The sequence below is a fragment of the Equus caballus genome, chromosome 7 (assembly GCF_041296265.1).
Source record: "Equus caballus isolate H_3958 breed thoroughbred chromosome 7, TB-T2T, whole genome shotgun sequence".
NCBI classification, from domain to species: Eukaryota; Metazoa; Chordata; class Mammalia; order Perissodactyla; family Equidae; genus Equus; species Equus caballus.
Genome location: NC_091690.1, coordinates 76641652 through 76663201, shown reverse-complemented (window position 1 = coordinate 76663201; position 21550 = coordinate 76641652). Strand labels below are relative to the sequence as shown.

The window sequence follows — 21550 nt, the reverse complement described above, 5'->3', positions numbered from 1 at the left end:
TTTTGTTTTTGGTGAGGAAGATTGGCCCTGAGCTAACATCTGTTGTCAATCTTCCTCTTTTGTTTTTTTCTCTTCAAAGCCGCAAAACATAGTTGTATATCCTCGTTTAGGTCATTCTAGTTCTATGTGGGATACCACCACAGCATTGCTTGATGAGCAGTGTGTAGGTCCACGCCCAGGATCCAAACCAGTGAACCCTAGGCCTCCGAAACAAAGCACATGAACATAGCTACTGGGCCATGGGGTAGGCCCCTATTTCACTGTTTTTTTAAATTCAGTTTACAAATTTAATTTATTATATTCCATTATGTGAAGTTACTTTACATTACATTACTTTATATTATATTATGATTATTTTCATCTTCCAATTGGGGGTAAACTGTTTATCTCTGATCTCTTGGCCAATAATGGAGTCCTTATCTCTGTATCATTGATATCTCCATGGATTCTAGATCAAATATGCTATTTTGAAGCCATTACATCTTTACTTAATGGCCTTTCTGAACTCTGTTTTTGAACTCACAGGTCACTTTTGTATTAGTGTAATTTTCACCTGGAATTTCCATATCCTTCACCACTCTATTCATGTTTCTCTCTTTTTCAACATTCTAAAACCACTGTCTCTCTTTCACTCAAAATGTTTCTTTCCCTGGAGTGGAGTGGGGACACACAGAGACTACCATTTTCCCAGGTGTCCTTGTTTGCTCAGATGCCCATTGGCAAAGCTATAACTCAATTCGTTCTTATGACTCCATCTTACGTCAGACTGAGGTTTACTCCTATTTCCATAGTGAAATGGAAACATCACTACAAGGAGAGTCTGTGGATCTAAGCTATAACCTTGGCTCTGCAGAAATTGATTCTTAGGCTTTTGGTATATTACTTGCTCTTCCTCTCTGGGTCTTAGTTATCTCCCTAAGGATAAAATAGTTTATTTTTATTCAGTGTTTCATATGCCATACAATATCTTGCTTACCTTTTCAACAACCATATGAGGTAGATGTATTTTCACCCTTAATTTACAAAGGGACACACTGAGACTTGGAAAGGTTAAGTTACCTGTTCAAGGTCACACTGAGAGTAAAATATAAATTGAGCATCGAACTAAGGTCCGCCAGAATCCATTTGCAGAGCTCTAAAACACTGAACATATGGTGTTAATTTTCTAATTTATTTCTTACATCCAAATAACTGAATCACATTATTATCTTCACTTTATAAGTTAATTAAAAAAACTTTGGATCAGAGTATAAATAAGTTGCCCATATCACACATCTAAAAACTGGCTGACTCTGGATTTTGACCTGATTCTGATTTATTCTAGTGTTTCTGCTCTTAGTTTTTAAGCTATGTTGTCTCTCATAAGGCTAAGGAGTCTCAAATATCTCTTTTAAGTGTAAAATTTTAGGATTCTGGTTGCCAGGGAATAGGAGGTGAGACAAGAATGTCCATTATATTTTTACTCAGAATGATGTAAATGACTCCAATTTCCCCCATCTCCTTCCATCTCACTTCTTCAACCTTCAAGGTGAGTTGCTAAAGCAGAACACCCTGTAGACGGGAGCTAACTTTGCTTTTTTCAAATGGCAGGTCCAGACTGAGCTCTGTTGTCGGTGACATGGGAGCTGAGAATAATGAAAGTCTTGACCTCCTATCCGTCTTCCTGACTGGCATCCCGGGATTGGAGGCCCAACATGGCTGGCTCTCCATTCTCTTCTTCACCATGTACACTGTAGACATTGTGGGCAACAGCCTCATCATGGCAGCAGTGCAGGCAGACCCCGCCCTACATGAACCCATGTACTTGTTCCTCTCCATGTTGTCTGTCACTGAGGTGGGTGTTTCTGTGTCTACACTGCCCACTGTCATGGGCATTCTCTGGTTTGATGCCCGCCAGATTGACTTTGATGGCTGCCTGTCCCAGATGTTCTTCATTCATACCTTCTCTTGCATGGAGTCAGGGGTCCTGTTGGCCATGAGTTATGACCGCTTTGTAGCCATCTACAATCCACTACGCTATATAGCCATCCTGACCCCACCCCGTATCATCTCCACGGGACTGGGCATTTCACTGAAGAGTGTGACACTCATGGCCCCTCTTCCAATCCTTTTGAGGCAACTACACTATTGCCACATTAATGTCCTCTCCTACTCCTACTGCCTCCACTCAGACCTGATCCAGCTGCCTTGTGCTGATACTAAGCTCAATAGCATCCTGGGTTTGGCCATTGTCCTGGCCACTTTTGGACTAGACTCACTGCTCATCATGGTCTCTTATATCCTGATTCTTCACACAGTGCTGGGCATCGCTTCTAGGGAGGGACAGCAGAAGGCTCTCAATACATGTGTGTCACACATCTGTGCAGTGCTTGTGTACTATGTGCCTATGATTGGTGTCTCTGTGATGCATCGCGCTGCCAAGCATGCCTCACCTCTGGTTCACACACTCATGTCTAGCATCTACCTCTTTGTGCCTCCTGTGCTCAACCCCATCATCTACAGCATCAAGACAAAGCCAATCCAACAGGGAATTGCCACACTGTTTTCTTGCAAGAGACAATTACTCTAAATCACTCCAAAGGTCAAGGACTTTGAGTCAGTCCATAAACTCTGATGGTGTTTCTGCTGTGGGCAAAGCTCTACACCAGGCATTTTGAGGAGGAATAGGAGCAAGGGATTCAAAGCATTGTCACAGGCTTGAATCTGGATCACAAAAGTTATCTCTAGCCCTTCCCATCCCACATCATATCAATGTATGCGTGTCTCTGTATGTGCACATGTGCATGCCATCTCTAACAGATATGATCAACTTGAGTGAATACTTCATGAACTTCTCTTTTCTTTTTCACTTCAAAACTCCTAGCAAAAAACCTGGCAAATAGCAAAGTAATAGTAAAAAATAGTAAAGGCTTGAGACTTAATGATATTTGAATTTAAACAAAACAAATTTCTGTTTTGAAGGGGTATGCAGGGATTAAGAGTCTCCTCCAATAAAAGAAGATCATCCTAGAAACAGCATTTTGAGTAAAGTGAACATACTTTCTGGTATGCCTCAGATAATCATGGTTTATACTTATTTTCCTCAGCACCATCATTAATAGCACTCTCTTCCCTCTCAGAAATGTCCTTGTTTAAACAATAAATTAGATGGCAAACCTACCTATGATGTGATCCTCTTCCTGTAATGCAAGGAACCAGACTCTCCCCACAGCCCAGCAATCCACGGGCTCTACCCCCAGAATTTATGTACAGGGAGATACTGAGAAGGAGAAACAGCTGACTAAATGGCCTCAACTTAGGCAAAAAATAGAATATAGACAACCTCCTAATGCCCAGCTCTCAGATGCTAAGAATCTGGGCAAATGCGCCAAATTCTGCTTTAGTAGAATCTCAGGCTCTGTCTTAGGGCAAAATAGGTCTCATGTCACTGTGCATGGATATTGCTGTTCCCCTTTCCTCGCATCCCTTCAGCCCTCAGTAACCTCGCTGTGCTATGTGGCAGGTATATTTTCATCTTATTTCTTAACCTCAACTGTCCTCCAGCTCTGTCAGGCACTTCCAGGAACATCTTCTCATTTCTCCAGGGGAACATGTAATCAATATGGAGACCACTAGATTGGACGCCCATCAATGACAGCTTCTATAAAGCCAAAGTGTTTGTCCTGGAGAACTCCTGGTCAAATCTCACTAACAAATATCAGGGAAGATAATTTCTTCCACAGTGGTTCCCAAAGATTCCTGAATGAATATGGGTGTCTTTCACTAAAGAGTGGCTAATTACTTTCTTCATTTATTCAAATAATATTTTTGAGCACGTATTACATGTAAATGATAGATATATAATATTTTATTTTCATCTGCATCATAAAGAATAAATCTAAAAACTTAACAATGGATGTTGCAGTAATTTCTTGGGAAAGGTCCGATATTGCATTCTAAGTTTTAAATGACATCAGCAGATGGACATACCATGCAAGCAACAAATCTAAAGCATGAATATGCATAAACAGACTTCAGATATGTGATCAAATCTCATTTTTAGCAAGATTACTTTTGCAGTCACTTCTTTTATAATAGAAATCATTACTTCTGGGGACATGATTGCCTAGCAGAAATACTCAGAGAGATGTCCATATCATTCTTAATAGAGTTTTTTTTCACAGTTGTTCAGGAATCCAGGACTTAGAAAAATCCAAAATGATAGTTGGATGATTTTTTTAAAAAAATTACGTTAAAACATTATCTCATAAATTTTTTGGCTATCTTCTGACTATTCCAAGGACTGTGACTTTGAGGCACAATTTCCAAAGGACAAAAGCACAGATATTCTGCAGCCTTGTAAGGCTGAGGTTAAAGCTACACTGTATAGTATGGTGGCAACTAGCTACACACGGCTACTGAGTCCTTGAAATGTGGCTAATTTGAATTGACATGTATTGTCATGACATGTGACCAGATTTTGAAGACATCACATGAAAAAAAATGGATGTAAAATATGTTATTTTTTAACATAGGTTACATGTTGAATTAATAACATTTTAGATATATTGTGTTAAACAACATACACTTTGAAAATTATTTTTACCTATTTCTTTTACTTTTTTAACGTTGCTACTAGAAAATTATAAGTACCATATGCTTGTATTATATATCTATTGGACAGCACTAAGTTAGAAGTTAAATTGTGCAAGTCAATAAGAAATGATAGTGAAATAGAGTAATGAATTTGAAGTTGTCTATCAGTATTTCTTTGTTTAATGAATTCCATAGGTTTGGGGTCATGAAATTTCCAACTTGAATGGCAGAGAAAATAATACCTTATTTGTTTAGAGAACTTGAAATATGTATATACTTTTTATTAATATTTATTTTTTTAATCTGAAAACAGTAACAAAACATGATCAGCTCTAGTACGTGGACAGATATCACTCTGCATTTTTAAAGAATTTAGGCATGTATAAATAGAAGACCTCTTTAGAAGGGAAAAATTAAAGCACAAATAAAACCTCCCAGTTTTGACTTTGTAACTTTTCAGTAGCAGTAGTTAAAGTGATTTTAGGTCATTCGTTTCAAGATATATGACAGTACATTAAAAGTGGGTGATCTTGCTCCCCAGTAACATTTCTCACATAACAATGTGCTAAAGTTACAAATACTGATATGCACAAACAGCTAATTAGTAAGAAAAGTATGTACAGTACTGTAGCATAATGAATGTGGTAGCTGCAATATCTTAATATTAACCAACTTTTAGTATACACGATACTGCTATATTTTTCTGCCAATTCACAGGTTAAAAGTTGTTACCGAAGCCCTCTGTTTTGCACATATTGCCTGATGTTTAATATACAATGCAGATATCACATTCAGTATATACATATATATATTTATATATATATATATATGTTTTACACATATATATATTTACTGGAAGACACTCAGACTGTGACTAGAACCTAGCTTCCAAGATTAGAGGCAAAGAAATACAAATATATATCAGAGTAGAAATCCATAATCATAAAAATGCACCAATAAAAATGCTCATATTAAGACAAACAGCATGCAAAAAGTTTCAATATTTTGTACATAAAGGCAGAAGGATTGTACAAGTGTTCAAATTCACCTAGTATTCCTGGTAAGGATGAATTGTTAGAGAAATCAGACTAGTTTAGCATTTTTATTAAAATTTTTTTGTCTTTTTTTCCCTGATATTATTCCTGTATGGAATATAATGCTAGAATAACATTTTAATTTATGGAAATCTTCAGTTAATTTTATTATTGAAAAGTAGGTTCAATATTTCCTATACTGATTTTATTTGTTAGATAAGTTAAAATTGTTTCCAAAAACATTTACGTTCATGTGAATGCGTGTGATTGCTGTTACTGGATTGTCATCGCTTGTAGGCCCTCTCAGCCGACAGAGAAAAGAAATATGTCTGAATACTAACCTGTGTACATACAAACTTCTATAAGCATTTCTGCATTTAACCATCTGCATCAACATAATGCTAAACGTGACTTCATCCTGATGTCTCCAGCTCCAGCCCATGGATCATTTATAACTCCTACACTTGCTCTTCTGTAACCTCCCAATCTAGCAGTGAGAAAACTGGCTCCCAGCATCTGCCGTCCATTTACTTAATTCTTCAATTCCAGCACAAATGTGTAATGTTTGTGGAACTATTAATCTACACCCACATGAGAAATTACTTTATCACTAGAGTATAGCACTTTATTATAATTCCTTTTGCCTGTAGCCTTGAAGATTCCACCCATTTCTCAGGTTATGTAGGTCAGCAAACTTTCCCCCCATCTCTTTCAGTGTGGTCATTTCATACACTTGTAATAGATTATATTCTTTTGTCATATTCTGCATTCCATCCTGGGATCCCCCAATGTCCTAAATGATTTTTTTAAGTTTACAGACATTATAATTCACTCTGTGCTGCTGTAAATTTCTATGGGTTTGAGCAAATGCATAGTGTCATATAAGCACCATTACATATTACAGAAGGATTTCACCACTCTAAAAACGCCTCTATGTTTCACCAATTCAACACTCCACAACCCCAAATCCTTGATTACCACTGATTAGCTTATTCTCTATAATTTTGCCTTTTCCAGAATTTCACATAAATGGAATCATGCATTTGTTAGATTTTTAGTACTGGATTTCGCACTTAGCAATATTTAGAATTAATCTATGCCCTTATTGATAGCTCATTCCTTTTTAATTTCTGAATACTATTCCATTGTATGGATGTGCCACCATGTGTTTATCCATTTCCCTACCAAAGGACATCCTGGTTGCTTCAAGTTTTCTGTCTCTTTTCCTTTTATGTTCATTATTTGCAAAAAGGTTCTTAGGTGCCTGTATGGAATTGGGTTCCTTCTCCTGTAGCAACAGCCTGGGCTATCTTCTACTTGAACTATTGCAACCCATTTAACATCTCCCAAAAATTGATATCCAATCCAATGTCCTCTTATATATCTCATTTAAAATAACTTACAAAGGGTCCGTAAGATGACTTTCTAAATTTTATGAAATACAAACACATGTCCGTAATAAAATGTGACTAGTATGGTTATTCACATTTTAGGCACTGAATAACATATGCAGAAATAATTATGAATAAAAAACTTTCCCAAAAAACCAAAATCTATTTTGAAATCTAAACGTATCATGCCATTGAAGGCATAAAGTCCATACAAATACACACATGCACACACACAAAAAGAAATCATAAACAGTTTTATCTAGGGAAAGGAAACAGATAGAAAAGGTTGAAGAACAAAGGATAAGGGCTGACTTCTTGATTTAATCTTCTTTTGATTTCTAGCTAAATTTCGGCTGTTGTCTGGAGTTCATGATCTGTGACCATAAAGATTCAATTGACAGACAGCTATCATCAAGATATAATTTAAAAGGCAGAGATAACTCTCAGCAGCTGCTGAAAAGGCATTATGCAGAGGTGTGACTGATGCCAGCCTGTCAGCCTTGCATCAAAGCGTACCTTGTCTTTAGTTGCTTAGCCTACATTTTGTAACCAGGTCAGACCATCCATTGGTCATTGAACAACTTCTTTGTCCAAGAATCCCTCTTTGTGTTTCTAAACTCTAGTCCCTTCATAACAAATATTTCTGCTTTCTTCTCCTACAGCTGACCTTAATTTTACAGTTACAGAAATACAGGCCATGGCTTCTTGGTTGTATTAATTTGTTAAGACTGCTGTACCAAAGTACCATGGCCTGGGTGCCTTAAACAACAGAAATTTATTTTCTCACAATTCTCTAGGCCTCCCACAATTTCTCCAAATGCTGATTTCTTTGAGGCCTCTCTCCCCTGGCTTATAGATGGCTGTCTTCTCCCTGTGTTGTATTGTGGTCTTCCCTTTCTGCTTGTGCATATCTGCATTGTAATCTCCTTTGCTCATAAGTACATCAATAGTATTGGATTGGGCCCATGCAAATACTAAAACACCGGGAGTTAGGACTCCAACATACGAATTTGCGAGGGACACAATTCAGCCCATGACACTGGTAGATCTTATTGTCCTGAAGCTAATCTTTATCTGTCACCTTTACTCTCAGTACTCCCTCCCCAATCCAGGGAAGTCTTTAGAGGGTCAGTGAGAACATCTGTCCATGTGGACAATTACCATTTAGCCACCCTAATTTGTGTTCCCACAAAGGTTGAAAAAATAGGTGTCGCCACAGATAATCCCATTCATAATCTGCAGTGTAACTTTTTGGAAGGAAGAAGGAGGAAAAAATTCACACAAACTGAGCATCTATTAAGCCCAGGAGTAATGCAAGACTATGTCTGTTACATGCTGTGTTTCATTTAAAACTCTCAAAAGCCTTATGAGATGGATTTTATTATCAGAGAATTTAATAAGCTGGTCAACAAGTGACAGAATTGGTAACAACATAAGAGATTCTTAGTGATATCATGTGCTCACCTCAAAAACTGGAATAGGGGCCGGCCTGGTGGCACAGCAGTTGAGTGCGCACGTTCTGCTTTGGCAGCCCCAGGTTCGCGGGTTCGGATCCCCGGTGCAGACATGGCACCACTTGGCACGCCATGCTGTGGTAGGTGTCCCACATATAAAGTAGAGTAAGATGGGCATGGATGTTAGCTCAGGCCCAGGCTTCCTCAGAAAAAAGAGGAAGATTAGAAGCAGTTAGCTCAGGCTAATCTTCCTCAAAAACAAACAAACAAAAACCTGGAATAATCCCAAGATATTTTCCCTTCATGATGTTTTGGGAGATTCTCAAGCCCATACCCTCTATTGAAAGAAAAGTCTCCTTTGATCCATATTCCTCCCATTTCCTTGACTTTCTTAACATTTGGAAGGCCTGGTCCTAATTTCCCCACTCTGAAACTGTGCTTGCCTGCCATTCTTCAATTTATTTTCCTACACCAACTGATCCTTGTTTCTCTGGAGAAGCATGCTAACTTCTAGGCTGGTAAAGAAATGGGAAAATAAGTAAGGAAAAGAATAGTGGAGGAGAAAGACATCTTTTCCCTGCTTACTTTCTGCCTTTCACTTCCTAATTCTCCCTTCCACTAGGCTTGCAGTGGAAACCAGCCTATTTTGATTCAAATCTAAGCTGCTTCTAATAATGGCCATCAGCACTATGAGTTCAGTAATCAGAAGCTGTGACCAAAATTATGGCTTCCCATCAAAGTGATATTTCTGAGAGAAGTCCCTGGTTTCCAAAAAATAATATTTACGATCATTAAGGCCATATCCTTTCTATGGAAGCTTTTCTAGTTCAACGTCTATGATGCAAAAGGGAACCTGCCCATAAAAATTTGAACCACATTAGGGACATTAAGTTTTTAAAAAATCCCAGTCTGTTGTGTTAAGAAGCAAGAATTCTTATTCCCACAAATATTATCTATAGACTTACTTGAAGTCTTAATTCTAAGTACTAAGGACTTTTAGCAGGGCAGGAGCCTTATTATGGCCATGGAGAATCTAACCATCCCACTCCAATCTTTAGACTCTTTGCACATATTCCTTTGGTCTGCCGAAATCAAGCTGGGTGATTAGGTAAGCCTGAATAGCCGAGGAACTTGATCTGTATCCATCCTCCCTTAGAGATTTACTACTGCTTTTCAAGAGAAAGTCAGAGCACATCTACCCAGTAGGGTGAGCCAGGGTAATGGAGCTAGAGTTCACCTGAATGCCTAAGTGGAGCTGCCTAAGAGAATGGGTGCTGGCAACAAGAACCAAGGGTTTCCTTCAAACTTCTTTAACCAAGCCCGTGGGAGAGAAGAGTATCCAGAAAGGAAGACAAAACTTAAACAGACCTTTACTCAATGAAGTTCATGCCACTGGCTGGCAAATGTGCTAGAATTTAATCAACTCCAATCTACAGCTCTTTTGGATAGAATATTTGCTACTAGCACCGCCCAGACAAAAATTTGCTAAAAGCCAAGACCATGTCATACTCCCTTAAAAATATAATGGGGTTTGATTTTACAGTTTCCATTTCCCAATTCTGACTATAGTCTTCCCATAAGCCTATGACTCTACCTCCTGAGTAATTTAACACATCTTTTCTTTCATCTTAAATGCATGTTTCTTTGGGAAAGAAGGTGGATAATTCCCTGGTGGATCTGCTTAGTCCTTACACTGTAAATGATGAGTTCATCACAGGAGTTGCCAACAGGTAGATATTGGCCATGATAATGTGGAGAGGCATACCTGGCAAATGGAAGAGTCATAGATACCCCAACCATGGGAACATAGAGAACCAGAACAGACTGAATGTGAGACAGGCAATTATTGAAGGAGTGGAGTCTCCCAACCACAGAAGCTAGTCCCAGGGCATGTCTCAGAATCATTGCATAGAACAGCACAACGAGCAGATGGTGCATCACAATAATGAGCAAAACCAGAGCAAATCCATACCAGCTGTTGACTCAGATATCAGCACACATCAGGTGAATCATATTCTGGTGGAGGCAGTAGGAGTGAGAGAGAAGGTGGGAGCAGCAGAAAGGCAGGCACTTGAGTAGGAAAAGGGATGGAGGAACAGCTAGACCACAGCAGCAAATGATGTCAAACCCAATCCTGCCAATGACTTCATTGGTGAGGATGGGGACATAAGGGATGGGGAGCAGACGGCCACATAGTGGTCAGAGGACACGGCCAACAACACAGAAGATTCCATAAAGGTGAATGTATGAGTAAAAAATACCTGTGAAAATCAAGCTTCAAAGCTGATTCCCCAGCATTGAACCAGAGGACCTGCAGGACTATGGGTAGAGTGGTGAGGTTGAGACCCAGGTCAGTCAGGGCCAGCATGGAAAGAAATAGGTACATGGACTAGTGGAGGGATGGCTCTGTGCAGATGACTGTGAGAATGGTGGTAGTTCCTGTGACGGAGATTGTGTAGAAACAGTAGAAGGGGATGGAGGTCCAGCTGTGGGAGGCTTCAAAAGCAGGGATGCCCGTGAGGATGAAGTAGAAGTGGTCCTGGGTGGTGTTAGTCAGCTCGGACATGAACAATGAATGTAGCTTCATGATCAGGGGCTTTGCTCAGAGAGAACCAGAAACATTTGAAATAATCCTTGTCTTGATCTCATTTGATCCAAATTCTATCCAAATAACAGTTCAGAGTTGTTGAGTGGAACAAAGGAATGATTCAAGAATATGATGGTTGTTGGGCCTGCCCCGTGGCCAAGTGATTAAGTTCATGTGCTCTGCTTCCACAGCCCAGGGTTTCACCAGTTGGGATCCTGGTCACAGACCTAGCCTGCTCATCGGGCCATGATGAGGCGGTGTCCCACATGCCACAACTAGAAGACCCACAACTAAAAATATACAACTATGTACTGGGGGTCTTTGAGGGAAGAAAATCTCAAAAAATCTAAAAAAAAAAAATCTTAAAAAAAAGAGAATACGATGGTTGCTCTTCTTTAGCCTTTTTCCGCGGAGATTGCTTCCATACAACTCATATTCTCTTGATAACTCTATACACATTAACTCACAAGCAACTCATTTTAATTATTTTATGCTTCTATCTCCCCACACCCATTCAGTTCTTAGTGCCCTGGAATCTGCCTTTCATCCAAACCACATTACTGGTACTATTCTCACAAAGACTTACAATGAAGCTCTAACTGCAAATGTGATAACTAATATCTAGTCCTCACCATCTTTTATGCAGTTTCTCCTTTTGAAATTTCCTTTGACTATTATAACAGTATTTTCACCTGTTTCCCTTGTTCTAAATTCATCACTGTCTCTTTCTCTATCTCTTATTAAATTCATCATACACTAAGGTCATTATTCCTTGTGTTCAGTCCTTATTTCTAATTGTCTTCTTATTCTCATTAGCTGATGCCATCTGACACCATAGATTTCATTTGTGCAACATCAAAATATAACTGGAAGCAAAGGGCTGGGTGCATAGGAGAGGAGTGAGAGTAGAGCCAGGTGAGGACAACCACATTTATCGATCGCTGCCTATGTGTAGGCACTGCTCTAAGTGGATTATCAGTATTAATTCTTTCATCTTCTAACAATAGTCATCACCCCTACTTCTTTTCCCTGAACATTCACAGAAGAGTCTTATGTGTAGTTTCTCCTATCTGATGATGCTCTCTTCACTATCTGCAGCCTCTGCTTTTTCTGTTTGGCTCATGGGGTAAATATGTTATAAACTCTTGCAAATCTCTTGGCTGCAAGGTGGGGAGGTGTGGCAGGGCCCTTCAGGATTACTTGAAGAGGCATCCTGAGACCTGAGGTCCCACGGGGAAGCCAGTGGAAATCAGTTCTTTTGGTGACACCCTTTGCTGCCCCTGGTATCCTCATAGAGCAACAAGTCAGGAAACTGTATTGAATTCCTGTTCTGACAGCTTGTTGCGCATGATTTGAACCACGTACTTATGCTTGGAATGTATACTCTCAGAAACTTCTTTCTGAGAAACTCTCCTCTGAAAGCAGTCTGACACTGGGGCAGAGTTAGAAGGGATAGGAGAGCTGCAGGTAAAGGAATGTTGTACACCAGTTTCAAGGAGTACTCACCTTACAGTGAACCTCCGGAAATAATGAGAGAAACTTTTCCAATACAAGTATAAAATAAGTAAATGATGAAAGCCATATCAAAACTAAAGTAGAAAGGAAAAATTTTCAATTATTAGTCAGTTATTTGGTGATTGGCTCCATGATTCACACACAACTAAATTCCAAGTGGATAAATTAGATGGAAATCACTAACAAAAAATAGAGAAAGCAATATATGCTTTTAAATTTCTCATTGTGGAGGACTGTCTTAGCAGTAATGCAAAAACATCACAAGGGGAAAGATGAGCGCATGTGAACACAAAAAATTAATTTTTTCTCTATATGAGAACGATGAAATTTAAAATAAACTTCCAAAAACTTCTATAAAAATGTGCCATAGAAGTAATTGATATCTTAAATATAAAAAAGTAAATGTATCAATATTTATCAATACTAATCTCACAATAGATTAATAGGAAAGACTATAACAATGTTTACAACCAAAGGAGAAATACAACTATAAACAGGTGTATTAAAATATGTTTTACAATACAATATATATTACAATACCACCTTAAGTAAGAATTCAGTAAAAACAGTTAAATCACATAAGCAGTGTTGTTAACCTTTCAAAATAGCAGAGGCCTTTTCATGACAACATGTGTTGCAGATAAAGGCTTCACAATGGAGAAACATTCGTATTTTGCTGAAGGAAGTGAAACGTGCAATGATTACTGGAAAACAATTTGACCATAGTCACTATTTTAAATCATTCACATGCTTTGAGTCATAGAATTCACTTCTGGAACAGAATGATAAAGAAATCATTTTAAATGTGAATAAAACTTTATGCTAAAAATAGTTACTTAGCCTTATTTGCAATAACATAAAAGTAGAAAGAGACCAAGTGATAAAAATATTAAAATGTGTGTCTATGTATATATATGTAAAAATATACATGTATATTCTATACATATCATGATCATTGAAATAATAAACATTACACAACCACATTTGTTTTCCAGAGATTATAATTTATATGTCTTTATGTCCCACATATATTTTATAGTTTCAATTACTTTTCTGTGTTTCAGTTTGACTATTTCTATTGACTTGTTTCCCAGTTCACTGATCAGCCTTCTGCTGCATTTAAGTTTCTGTTAAATGCACTTATTAATTTCTTTATTTTAGGTATTGTCTTTTCAGCTCTAGAATTTCCATTTGACTATTTTCATATAGACTCCAATTCTTTGGTGAATTTCTCCATTATATATTTCATCAACTTACTCCATCTTTTCCTCTATTTCTTGAAAATTCTAATCAGATTAACTCTGGTTGTTTTAAAGTCCTTCTCTGTTCTGTTAACTCCAACATGTGGATCACCTTTTGTCCTGCTTGCTTTCTCCTTTTCCCAGGAGTTTCTCTGTGTCTGGAAAAACACCAAATGATCACCGTTTTCCCCTTGCAGAGAACTGACACATACCTCCAGGGAAAGATGTCTCTAGAAGTCAGCTCACTTCTCTAATCCTTTCCACTCTCTATAATGTTGCCACTGTTTCACATTTTGCTGATGCCTTTGCAAAAATACTCTCGCAATTATTTTTAAAAATGCTTTTTCTGGTTGTTCTCAGCTGGAGTATTGCTCTCATACAGGCTACATCATCCAGCTCAGAAGTCAGGCAACACTTTCAAAGGTGAAAACTACCAGGAACACAACTATAATTGAATAAGTTTGGTTTGTTTTATTTTTTATTTATTGTCCTAAATAAATTAATTATTGTACTAATTTTTTTACAGCTTTATTGAGGTGTAATTGAAATACAAATACTTGCACATATTTAACCTATATAATTTGATGTTTGGACATACGTGTACATCCATGACATCACCACAACCTTCTATCATCTCCAAAAGTTTCCTTGTGCCTCTCCGTTTTTTAAAGATTTTGTGTTTCTTTTGTTTTTGTTTTTGAGGAAGATTAGCCCTGAGCTAACTGCTGCCAATCCTCCTCTTTTCACTGAGGAAGACTGGCCCGGAGCTAACAGCCGTGCCCATCTTCCTCTACTTTATACGTGGGATGCCTACCACATCATGGCATGCCAAGCGGGGCTATGTGTGCACCCCGGATCCGAACCAGTGACCCCCAGGCCACCAAAGCAGAATGTGCCACTTAACTGCTGCACCACCATGTGGGCCCCAAGACTTTGTTTTTCAAAAGCAGTTTTAGACATATAACAAAATTGAGAAGGAGATACAGAGATTTCCCATATTTTCTCTGCTTCTGCACATGCATAGCCTCCACCATCAGCACTCGCCAGAATGGTACATTTTTACCAAGGATGAACCTACTTCAACACATCACAATCACCCAGAGCCCATAGTTCACATTAGCTTTCACTCTTGATGTTGAACATTCTATGGGTTTGGACAAATGTGTAATGACATATGTCCATCGTTATAATTTCATACAGAATTTTCACTGACCTGAAAATCTCCTCTGCTCTGCCTAGTCATCCCTCCCCTTTGTAGTTTTACTTTTAAGATTGCTGCGGCTTGAAGAGTATACTGGAGACGTGACAAGACTGAATGCAGGACTACTGGTTAAGACACTGAAATATTTCAGGCAACAGATGATGGTCATTTGGATAAGATTAGAAGTAATAAAAATGGAGAAAAATAAAAGATATTGAAAATGATTAAGGAGACAGAATAAACAAGACCTGTTCAACTCTTTGAATGGGAAACTGTGTTGACTGAGAAAAGTAGAGTCAATAGTTTATTAATTTGGGGGCCGGCACAGTGGTACAGAGGTTAAATTCACATGTTCTGCTTTGGTGGCCCAGTGTTTGCCAGTTCGCATCCCAGGTACGGACCTAGCACTGCTTGTCAAGCCACGCTGTGGCAGGTGTCCCACATTTAAAGTAGAGGAAGGTGGGCATGGATGTTAGCTCAGGACCAGTTTTCCTCAGCAAAAAAAAAAAAAAAAAAAAAAAAAGAGGAGGATTGGCAACAGATGTTAGCTCAGGGCTAATCTTCCTCAAACAAAAAAGAGTTTATTAATTTAGCAGCACATATTAGTCAGACATTTAGTATAAGCCATGATCTATGCTTGTCTCTGCGGATACACTGATAGACAAGTTTCCAGGTTTCTAATTTTGGGGTATGTGGGAAGTTGCACTTACTGAGGTATGGAATACTACCAGAAAGTAAATGTGTGTATTTTGTGTGTGTGTGTGGTGGGGAGTTGGGGGGGGGGGTGTGGTGGTGAGAGGGTGTGACTAATACTGAGGGTAGTAGGTAATTAGTATAGTTTTAGACAGACTGAGTTTGAGATGGTGGTACACCATCTTAACAGATATCAAAATTGGGTATATAATTCTAGAGATCGAGACAATGTGAAGCTATGGATACGGATTTGGGAGTTATATATATACATAAGGGTATTGATGCTATGAGAATCAATGAGGCTGCCGAGAGAGAAAGGAGATAGAGGGAGAAGACAAAGGGCCAGGCACATTCCTGAAAATTGTGCCACTTGATAGCCGTGTAACGATGGGAAGTTCACTTCCTCTCTGAGCCTAAAACTCCTAATTTTCACAATTTATATAATATTTCATTTGCCTGGGGCTATTGCCATAACTTAATTCTGTAACTTGGAGCACCTCAGTTAGCAGTGGTTGCTTTCCTCTCTCATTGATAATAATAATAACAATGATAGTGATAATAATAGTATTAGCAGTATTAAAAAACAAGGAGGGGCAAAGACAGATACTATGTTGTTTGAGGGTTGGTTTTATTCAAGCCTATTCTGATTATATCCTTTTGGAAAAAGGGAAAGTCATAACCATGAGAAATATGTAAGAATTACATATATTTTGGAAGGTTTTATTTAGGTGATGACAGCAGATTGTACTCAGCAGCAGATTCTTGTTATTGTAATGTATGTTTATGTTCTTTGATCCACAAATCAAATTATGTAGTAAGGAAAAGACATATTTGCTAATAACTTAGTTTTGAAAATAAATAATTAAGGGTGAGCAATTGCCTTTGATCTCACAACTTGGGAGAAGATGGATCAGCAGACCTTGGGCAATCACGTGGAGCCCATCCTCAATGAGTTGCACTCTAAGACCAGATTTAACGTCCTGGCATCCCCCTTGAATATGGTGCTGAAGTTGGGACTGTTAAAAGAGTAAAATTTTCCCAGAAGGATTATTAACCCATATGCATTTCTGAGACTGACTTCTGTTTTCTCCTGAATTGTTTCTTTTGCTGAGAACAATGTACAGGATCTTGTTTACAGGGTCTGAGAGTTGAGAAGTGGGAGGTGTAGCAGAAGAGATACTGCTGATCTCCCAGGTGAGTGAGTGGGCATCCCCCGGACCTTTTATATACACACTCATGTGAACAACAATTAAAAATTTCACGGAAATGGCATTAGTGAAGGGAAGAAAATAACATTTAAGAACAATCTGTACTCTAAACAGTGGTGTTTCTTTAGTTACGTAGTCCTCATTCTTTGCCGGTCATTGATACTTTTCACAGTTTTATTGAGTACACCCTCCTCTTAACTTCATGTTCTTTTATCAAAAGTGTCCCTGAAACCCTAATGCAGTTTACGTGTTTTCTATTTAATATTTATTAAAACCAGCTACAGAGGTATAATTGTGCACATTTTACTGTGCACAGTAAATGAAAAGGCTGTGCCTGCAAAAAGTTTAGCAACTTTTTCAGCTCATTTATTAACAAGTCATGATGAAAAATCAGTTACCCAACAAAATAGGAGTACAGTTTGAACCTGTTTAGAAAGCAAGTCTAATTTTCAATAATTCTTAGTTGTTTCTAAATATTCACAGTTTAACATTCAAGCTCATTTTACGTATATCTTCCGGCGATGTCTGTCTTGTAGCTCCTATCTATGTCTGCCATCTTCTTTCGGCAGGAGTTTCCATCTCTCTGAATGCTGCTTCCACCACTGAGTTTAGGTGAACTCTGCATTGAAAATTGGTTCAACAGTTTCTCAAACTCTCAGGCTACTTCCATTCTGACTCCTGACATTTGACATTCATTTCTTTTCCAGGTAGCACGGATACCAGCAATGGTCTTTCTCTCTTCAGTTTGACATCCTAGTTTATGAAGGTTCTCTTTCGTTACTACAGATTAAGATTACATGAGCCCCCTGTGTTTAATTAAAAGTTGACATTTGCTATAGAAATTATTTGTAAGAGCATGAACATGTTACAGCTTCAATAAATATGTTTATCCAACAATGAACATTTTGAGTTTATAAAGCAGAATCTTATAGTTTACCATATGATTAATAACAACACCACTGTGAAGAAAGCAGAACAAGGATTATATTTTTAATTATATTTTAAATACTTTTCCTCAAAGTCATATGGCTAGTGAAGTGTAGAGTTTTAAGAACTTTAGGTCTTTCGATTCTAGTCCAGGAATAATGATTTTTCTAAATTTACATTGGAAGCTTCTTATACAACACCCGTTCCTTCCCCCATCTATGCTACTTACAGTTTTGATGGCTGTAGTTCCTGCTCCTGACTCCATGTTATTAGATAAAATTACTACAGTAAAATTAAATCCCAGTAGTTAGTGCACTTTCCTCAGGAAGAGGAGATGGAAGATTGCATGGCGGATCTGCTTAGTCTTTACACTGTAAATAATAGGGTTCATCACAGGAGGCGCCAACAGGTAGATATTGGCCATGATAACATGGACCAGTGGAGAAGCATGCTTGGCAAATCGATGAGTCATAGACACCCCAACCATGGGAATATAGAGGACCAGAACAGCCAGAACATGGGACAGACAGTTATTGAGAGCTCGGAGCCGCTCAGTCCAGGTGGCTGTGCCCAGGATACTTTTCAGAATGAGTGTGTAGGACAGCACAATGAGGAGAGGGTCCAACACAATAATGAGCAAAACTAGAGCAAATCCATACCAGCTGTTGATCCGGATGTCAGCACAGACCAGGCGAATCATATCCTGGTGGAGGCAGTAGGAGTGAGAAAGAAGGCGGGAGTCACAGAAGGGCAGGCGCTTGAGTAGGAAAAGGGATGGAAGAACAGCTAGAACACAGCGACAAATCATGGCTGATGCGATTCTGCCAATGACTTCATTGGTGAGGATAGTGGCATAATGAAGGGGGCGGCAAATGGCCACATAGCGGTCAAAGGACATGGCCAGCAGGACTGAAGACTCCATGAAGGAGAATCCGTGGAGGAAGAAGAACTGGACAAAACAGGCCTCAAAGCTGATCTTCCGAATGCTGAACCAGAGGAGCTGCATGACTGTGGGCATGGTTGTGAGGGTGAGACCCAGGTCAGTCAGGGCCAGCATGGAGAGAAATAGGTACATGGGTTGGTGGAGGGAGGGCTCTGTGCAGATGGCAGAGAGAATGGTGGTGTTGCCTATGATGGAAATGATGTAGAGACCACAGAAGGGGATGGAGATCCAGATGTGGGAGGCCTCCAACCCAGGGATGCCCGTGAGGATGAAGTAGAAAGAGTCCTGGGTGGTGTTCGTCACCTCAGACATGCTTGATGAATGCAAAACCAGAATCTGCGTGTTCAACAGTAAGAATTCCATCAGTGTGCCGCTGCCATAGAGTCATTATCTATTCAATCTGTGGTCCAAATATGTGCCTGGGATTGTTTTTCAAACACCACTGAGCAATACACTAGCCAGAACACTAATAAACAGAAATTTGGACACTTCTGCTATAAATTTCTATTTAAAATTACCATATTAGTTTAACTTTCATGACCACTACTGCACACTAAAATTTAACTTTATGCTTCCTGCAAACCTTGTAATATATTTCCCACCAGTTCTTGTATGTGTATATATATGTGTGTATGTATGTATATATATATACACACACACACATATACATATAACTTGCACCTATATATTTACTAACTGAAACTTCTTTCATCAATATTTCAAATAACTTTCTAACAACCAAATCCAGAGATATATTTTAGTTCATATTCTACTTGACACACAGGAAAATAAGATTCTGCTCCCTACTTGCTTCTATTCAATTGAATGGAAATATTATTGAGAGAAGGAAGAATTGTGATGATGCCCAGGTGTCTTATTTGAGCACCTATGTGGATTACAGTGACAACCACTTTTATCTGGAGCATTACTAGGAGGAGATTCTGGGGAAAGATCACAGGTTCGGTTTGTGCATGTTGAGTTTGATGTTCACAGGAGCCATCCAGGAAAATCACCAGCTAAGCAAATGGATCTGAGGCAGAAGAGGACAGAGAACAAGCCTGTGAGGAGTTGTGGGAGTCTTTGGTGTATTGATGGTAGCTGAGAACTCGAGTTGATGTGATAACATACGTGAGAATTTAGGGTGAGAAAGGAAGGAGAGTGAGGATAGATCTATAAGAAAACCTAAAATCTGGCAGCTGGGTAGATGTGGAAGTAAAAGCCAAGAAGACTGTGGATTGCTCAGAGAAGTGGGTAGAAAATAAGAAAAATGAGTGTCACAGACGCCAGGAAGGTAAAAGGTGCCGTCGCCATAGTGTAGGGCTGCTCAGATGCTCAGGAAAACGAGTACTGGAAAGCATCTATTTAACTTAGGGATGTAAATGTTAGTTGTAATCCTTTGGAACGACATTTCAGTAGAATGATAGAAGAAGCCAAATTAAAATGGTCTAAGCAGTGAATTAGTTTCAAGGAATGGAGACTGTGGCTGTAGATCTTATATTCTAAAGGTGGTGTTATACTGCCCTCTATGGGTGAATGCAGACTTTCATTCTTTAAAACAAGGAATATAACTGAAATGAATGATTATCAATTTTTGGAGTGTTCTGAGAATGAAAGCTGTGAACCTTATTGTCAGGAAAAACACAAAGCTTTTAATGAGTTTCTGGAATTCATATTGTCTAACCATATTCCCCCGAAAGTGTCCATAGTTGCCAAACTAAGAATTCCTGGAAAATCATTAGACTCAATAATTTAGAAAATAATACAAAATAAAACTAGAGGAAATAGGAAAAAAAGATGAATTAAAGATAATTTTTGTTGTTGTTGAGGAAGATTGTCTCTGAGCTAACATCTGTGCCAGTCTTCCTCTATTGTGGACGTGGGACACCACCACAGCATGGCTTGATGAGTGGTGTGTATGTCCGTGCCCAGTATCCGAACCCACAAACCCCGGGTAGCTGAAGTGGAGCATGCCCTTAACCACTACACCACCGGCTAGCCCTAAGCTTTTTAATTAAAGAAATAAAAAAAGATAAACCGCATTTAAAAATTATTTCTTTGAAAGAATCAATGTAATTTGAAACTCTAGCAAATATGATCAAGAAAAAGAAATATAAGCAAACATGTAGAAATGAAATGTAATGATACAGCCAAAACTGTAGAGAAATTCTGGAGACCAATGAGAGGTCACCAATACAATAGTAAATAATAGAAATTTGAAGTTTCTTTGGGACTTAGACTACAAACCAAAATAAAAGAGGCCTGAGCATAGGTTTTTACAACTTCCTAACACTGAGTCCTAATGGACTTGATTAGTAGGTCTGAAGTATTAAAAACTTCTAAAATATTTTAAAGAGGATGCTAATCATTTGTAGAAACATAAAGGATAGAAACTCCTAGAGACAAAGGTGCTCATCCAATCGCTGTGTAGGTAGCAGGGCCTATTCACGTTTCCAGGAAACAGTAACTATGTGATGGCCTCATGACACCATCTAGCTCCATACTGTTCAATATTTAATCATTGACTGCATTCTTGCCCTGATCTCAGCACTCTTGACCATAATTTGCCTCACTATATCATTGTTTTGTTGTTTTTGATATTAGGCACACATTTTTACATCTCTTTGCTTCCATACCCCAGTTTCCTTTAGCTTGGTTCATGTAAATATTAACAGGGAGATATATTTGATTTTTACAGGATCATGGTTATGAGCTAACAAAGCTAAGACTCAAAAAAAAAAATTATCGCAAAGAAAAATTTACTAAGAGTAAAATAATGCCATA

General features: G+C 38.5%; 2 protein-coding genes and 1 pseudogene across 2 annotated transcripts; 1 reads left to right on the top strand and 2 right to left on the bottom strand.

Moving 5' to 3' along the window:
- Positions 1 to 1618: 1618 nt before the first annotated feature.
- OR51K1 (olfactory receptor family 51 subfamily K member 1) lies at positions 1619 to 2569 on the top strand. The gene has a single exon (NM_001390909.1). The coding sequence runs from the start codon at positions 1619 to 1621 to the stop codon at positions 2567 to 2569; it is 951 nt and encodes a 316-aa protein (NP_001377838.1).
- On the bottom strand, positions 10102 to 11020 carry OR51Q11P (olfactory receptor family 51 subfamily Q member 11, pseudogene; annotated as a pseudogene).
- On the bottom strand, positions 17824 to 19228 carry OR51Q1 (olfactory receptor family 51 subfamily Q member 1). Its single transcript, XM_001498990.6, has one exon. It carries the CDS (start codon positions 19130 to 19132, stop codon positions 18134 to 18136), a length of 999 nt encoding a protein of 332 aa, XP_001499040.5. The 5' UTR covers positions 19133 to 19228; the 3' UTR covers positions 17824 to 18133.
- Positions 19229 to 21550: the final 2322 nt, after the last annotated feature.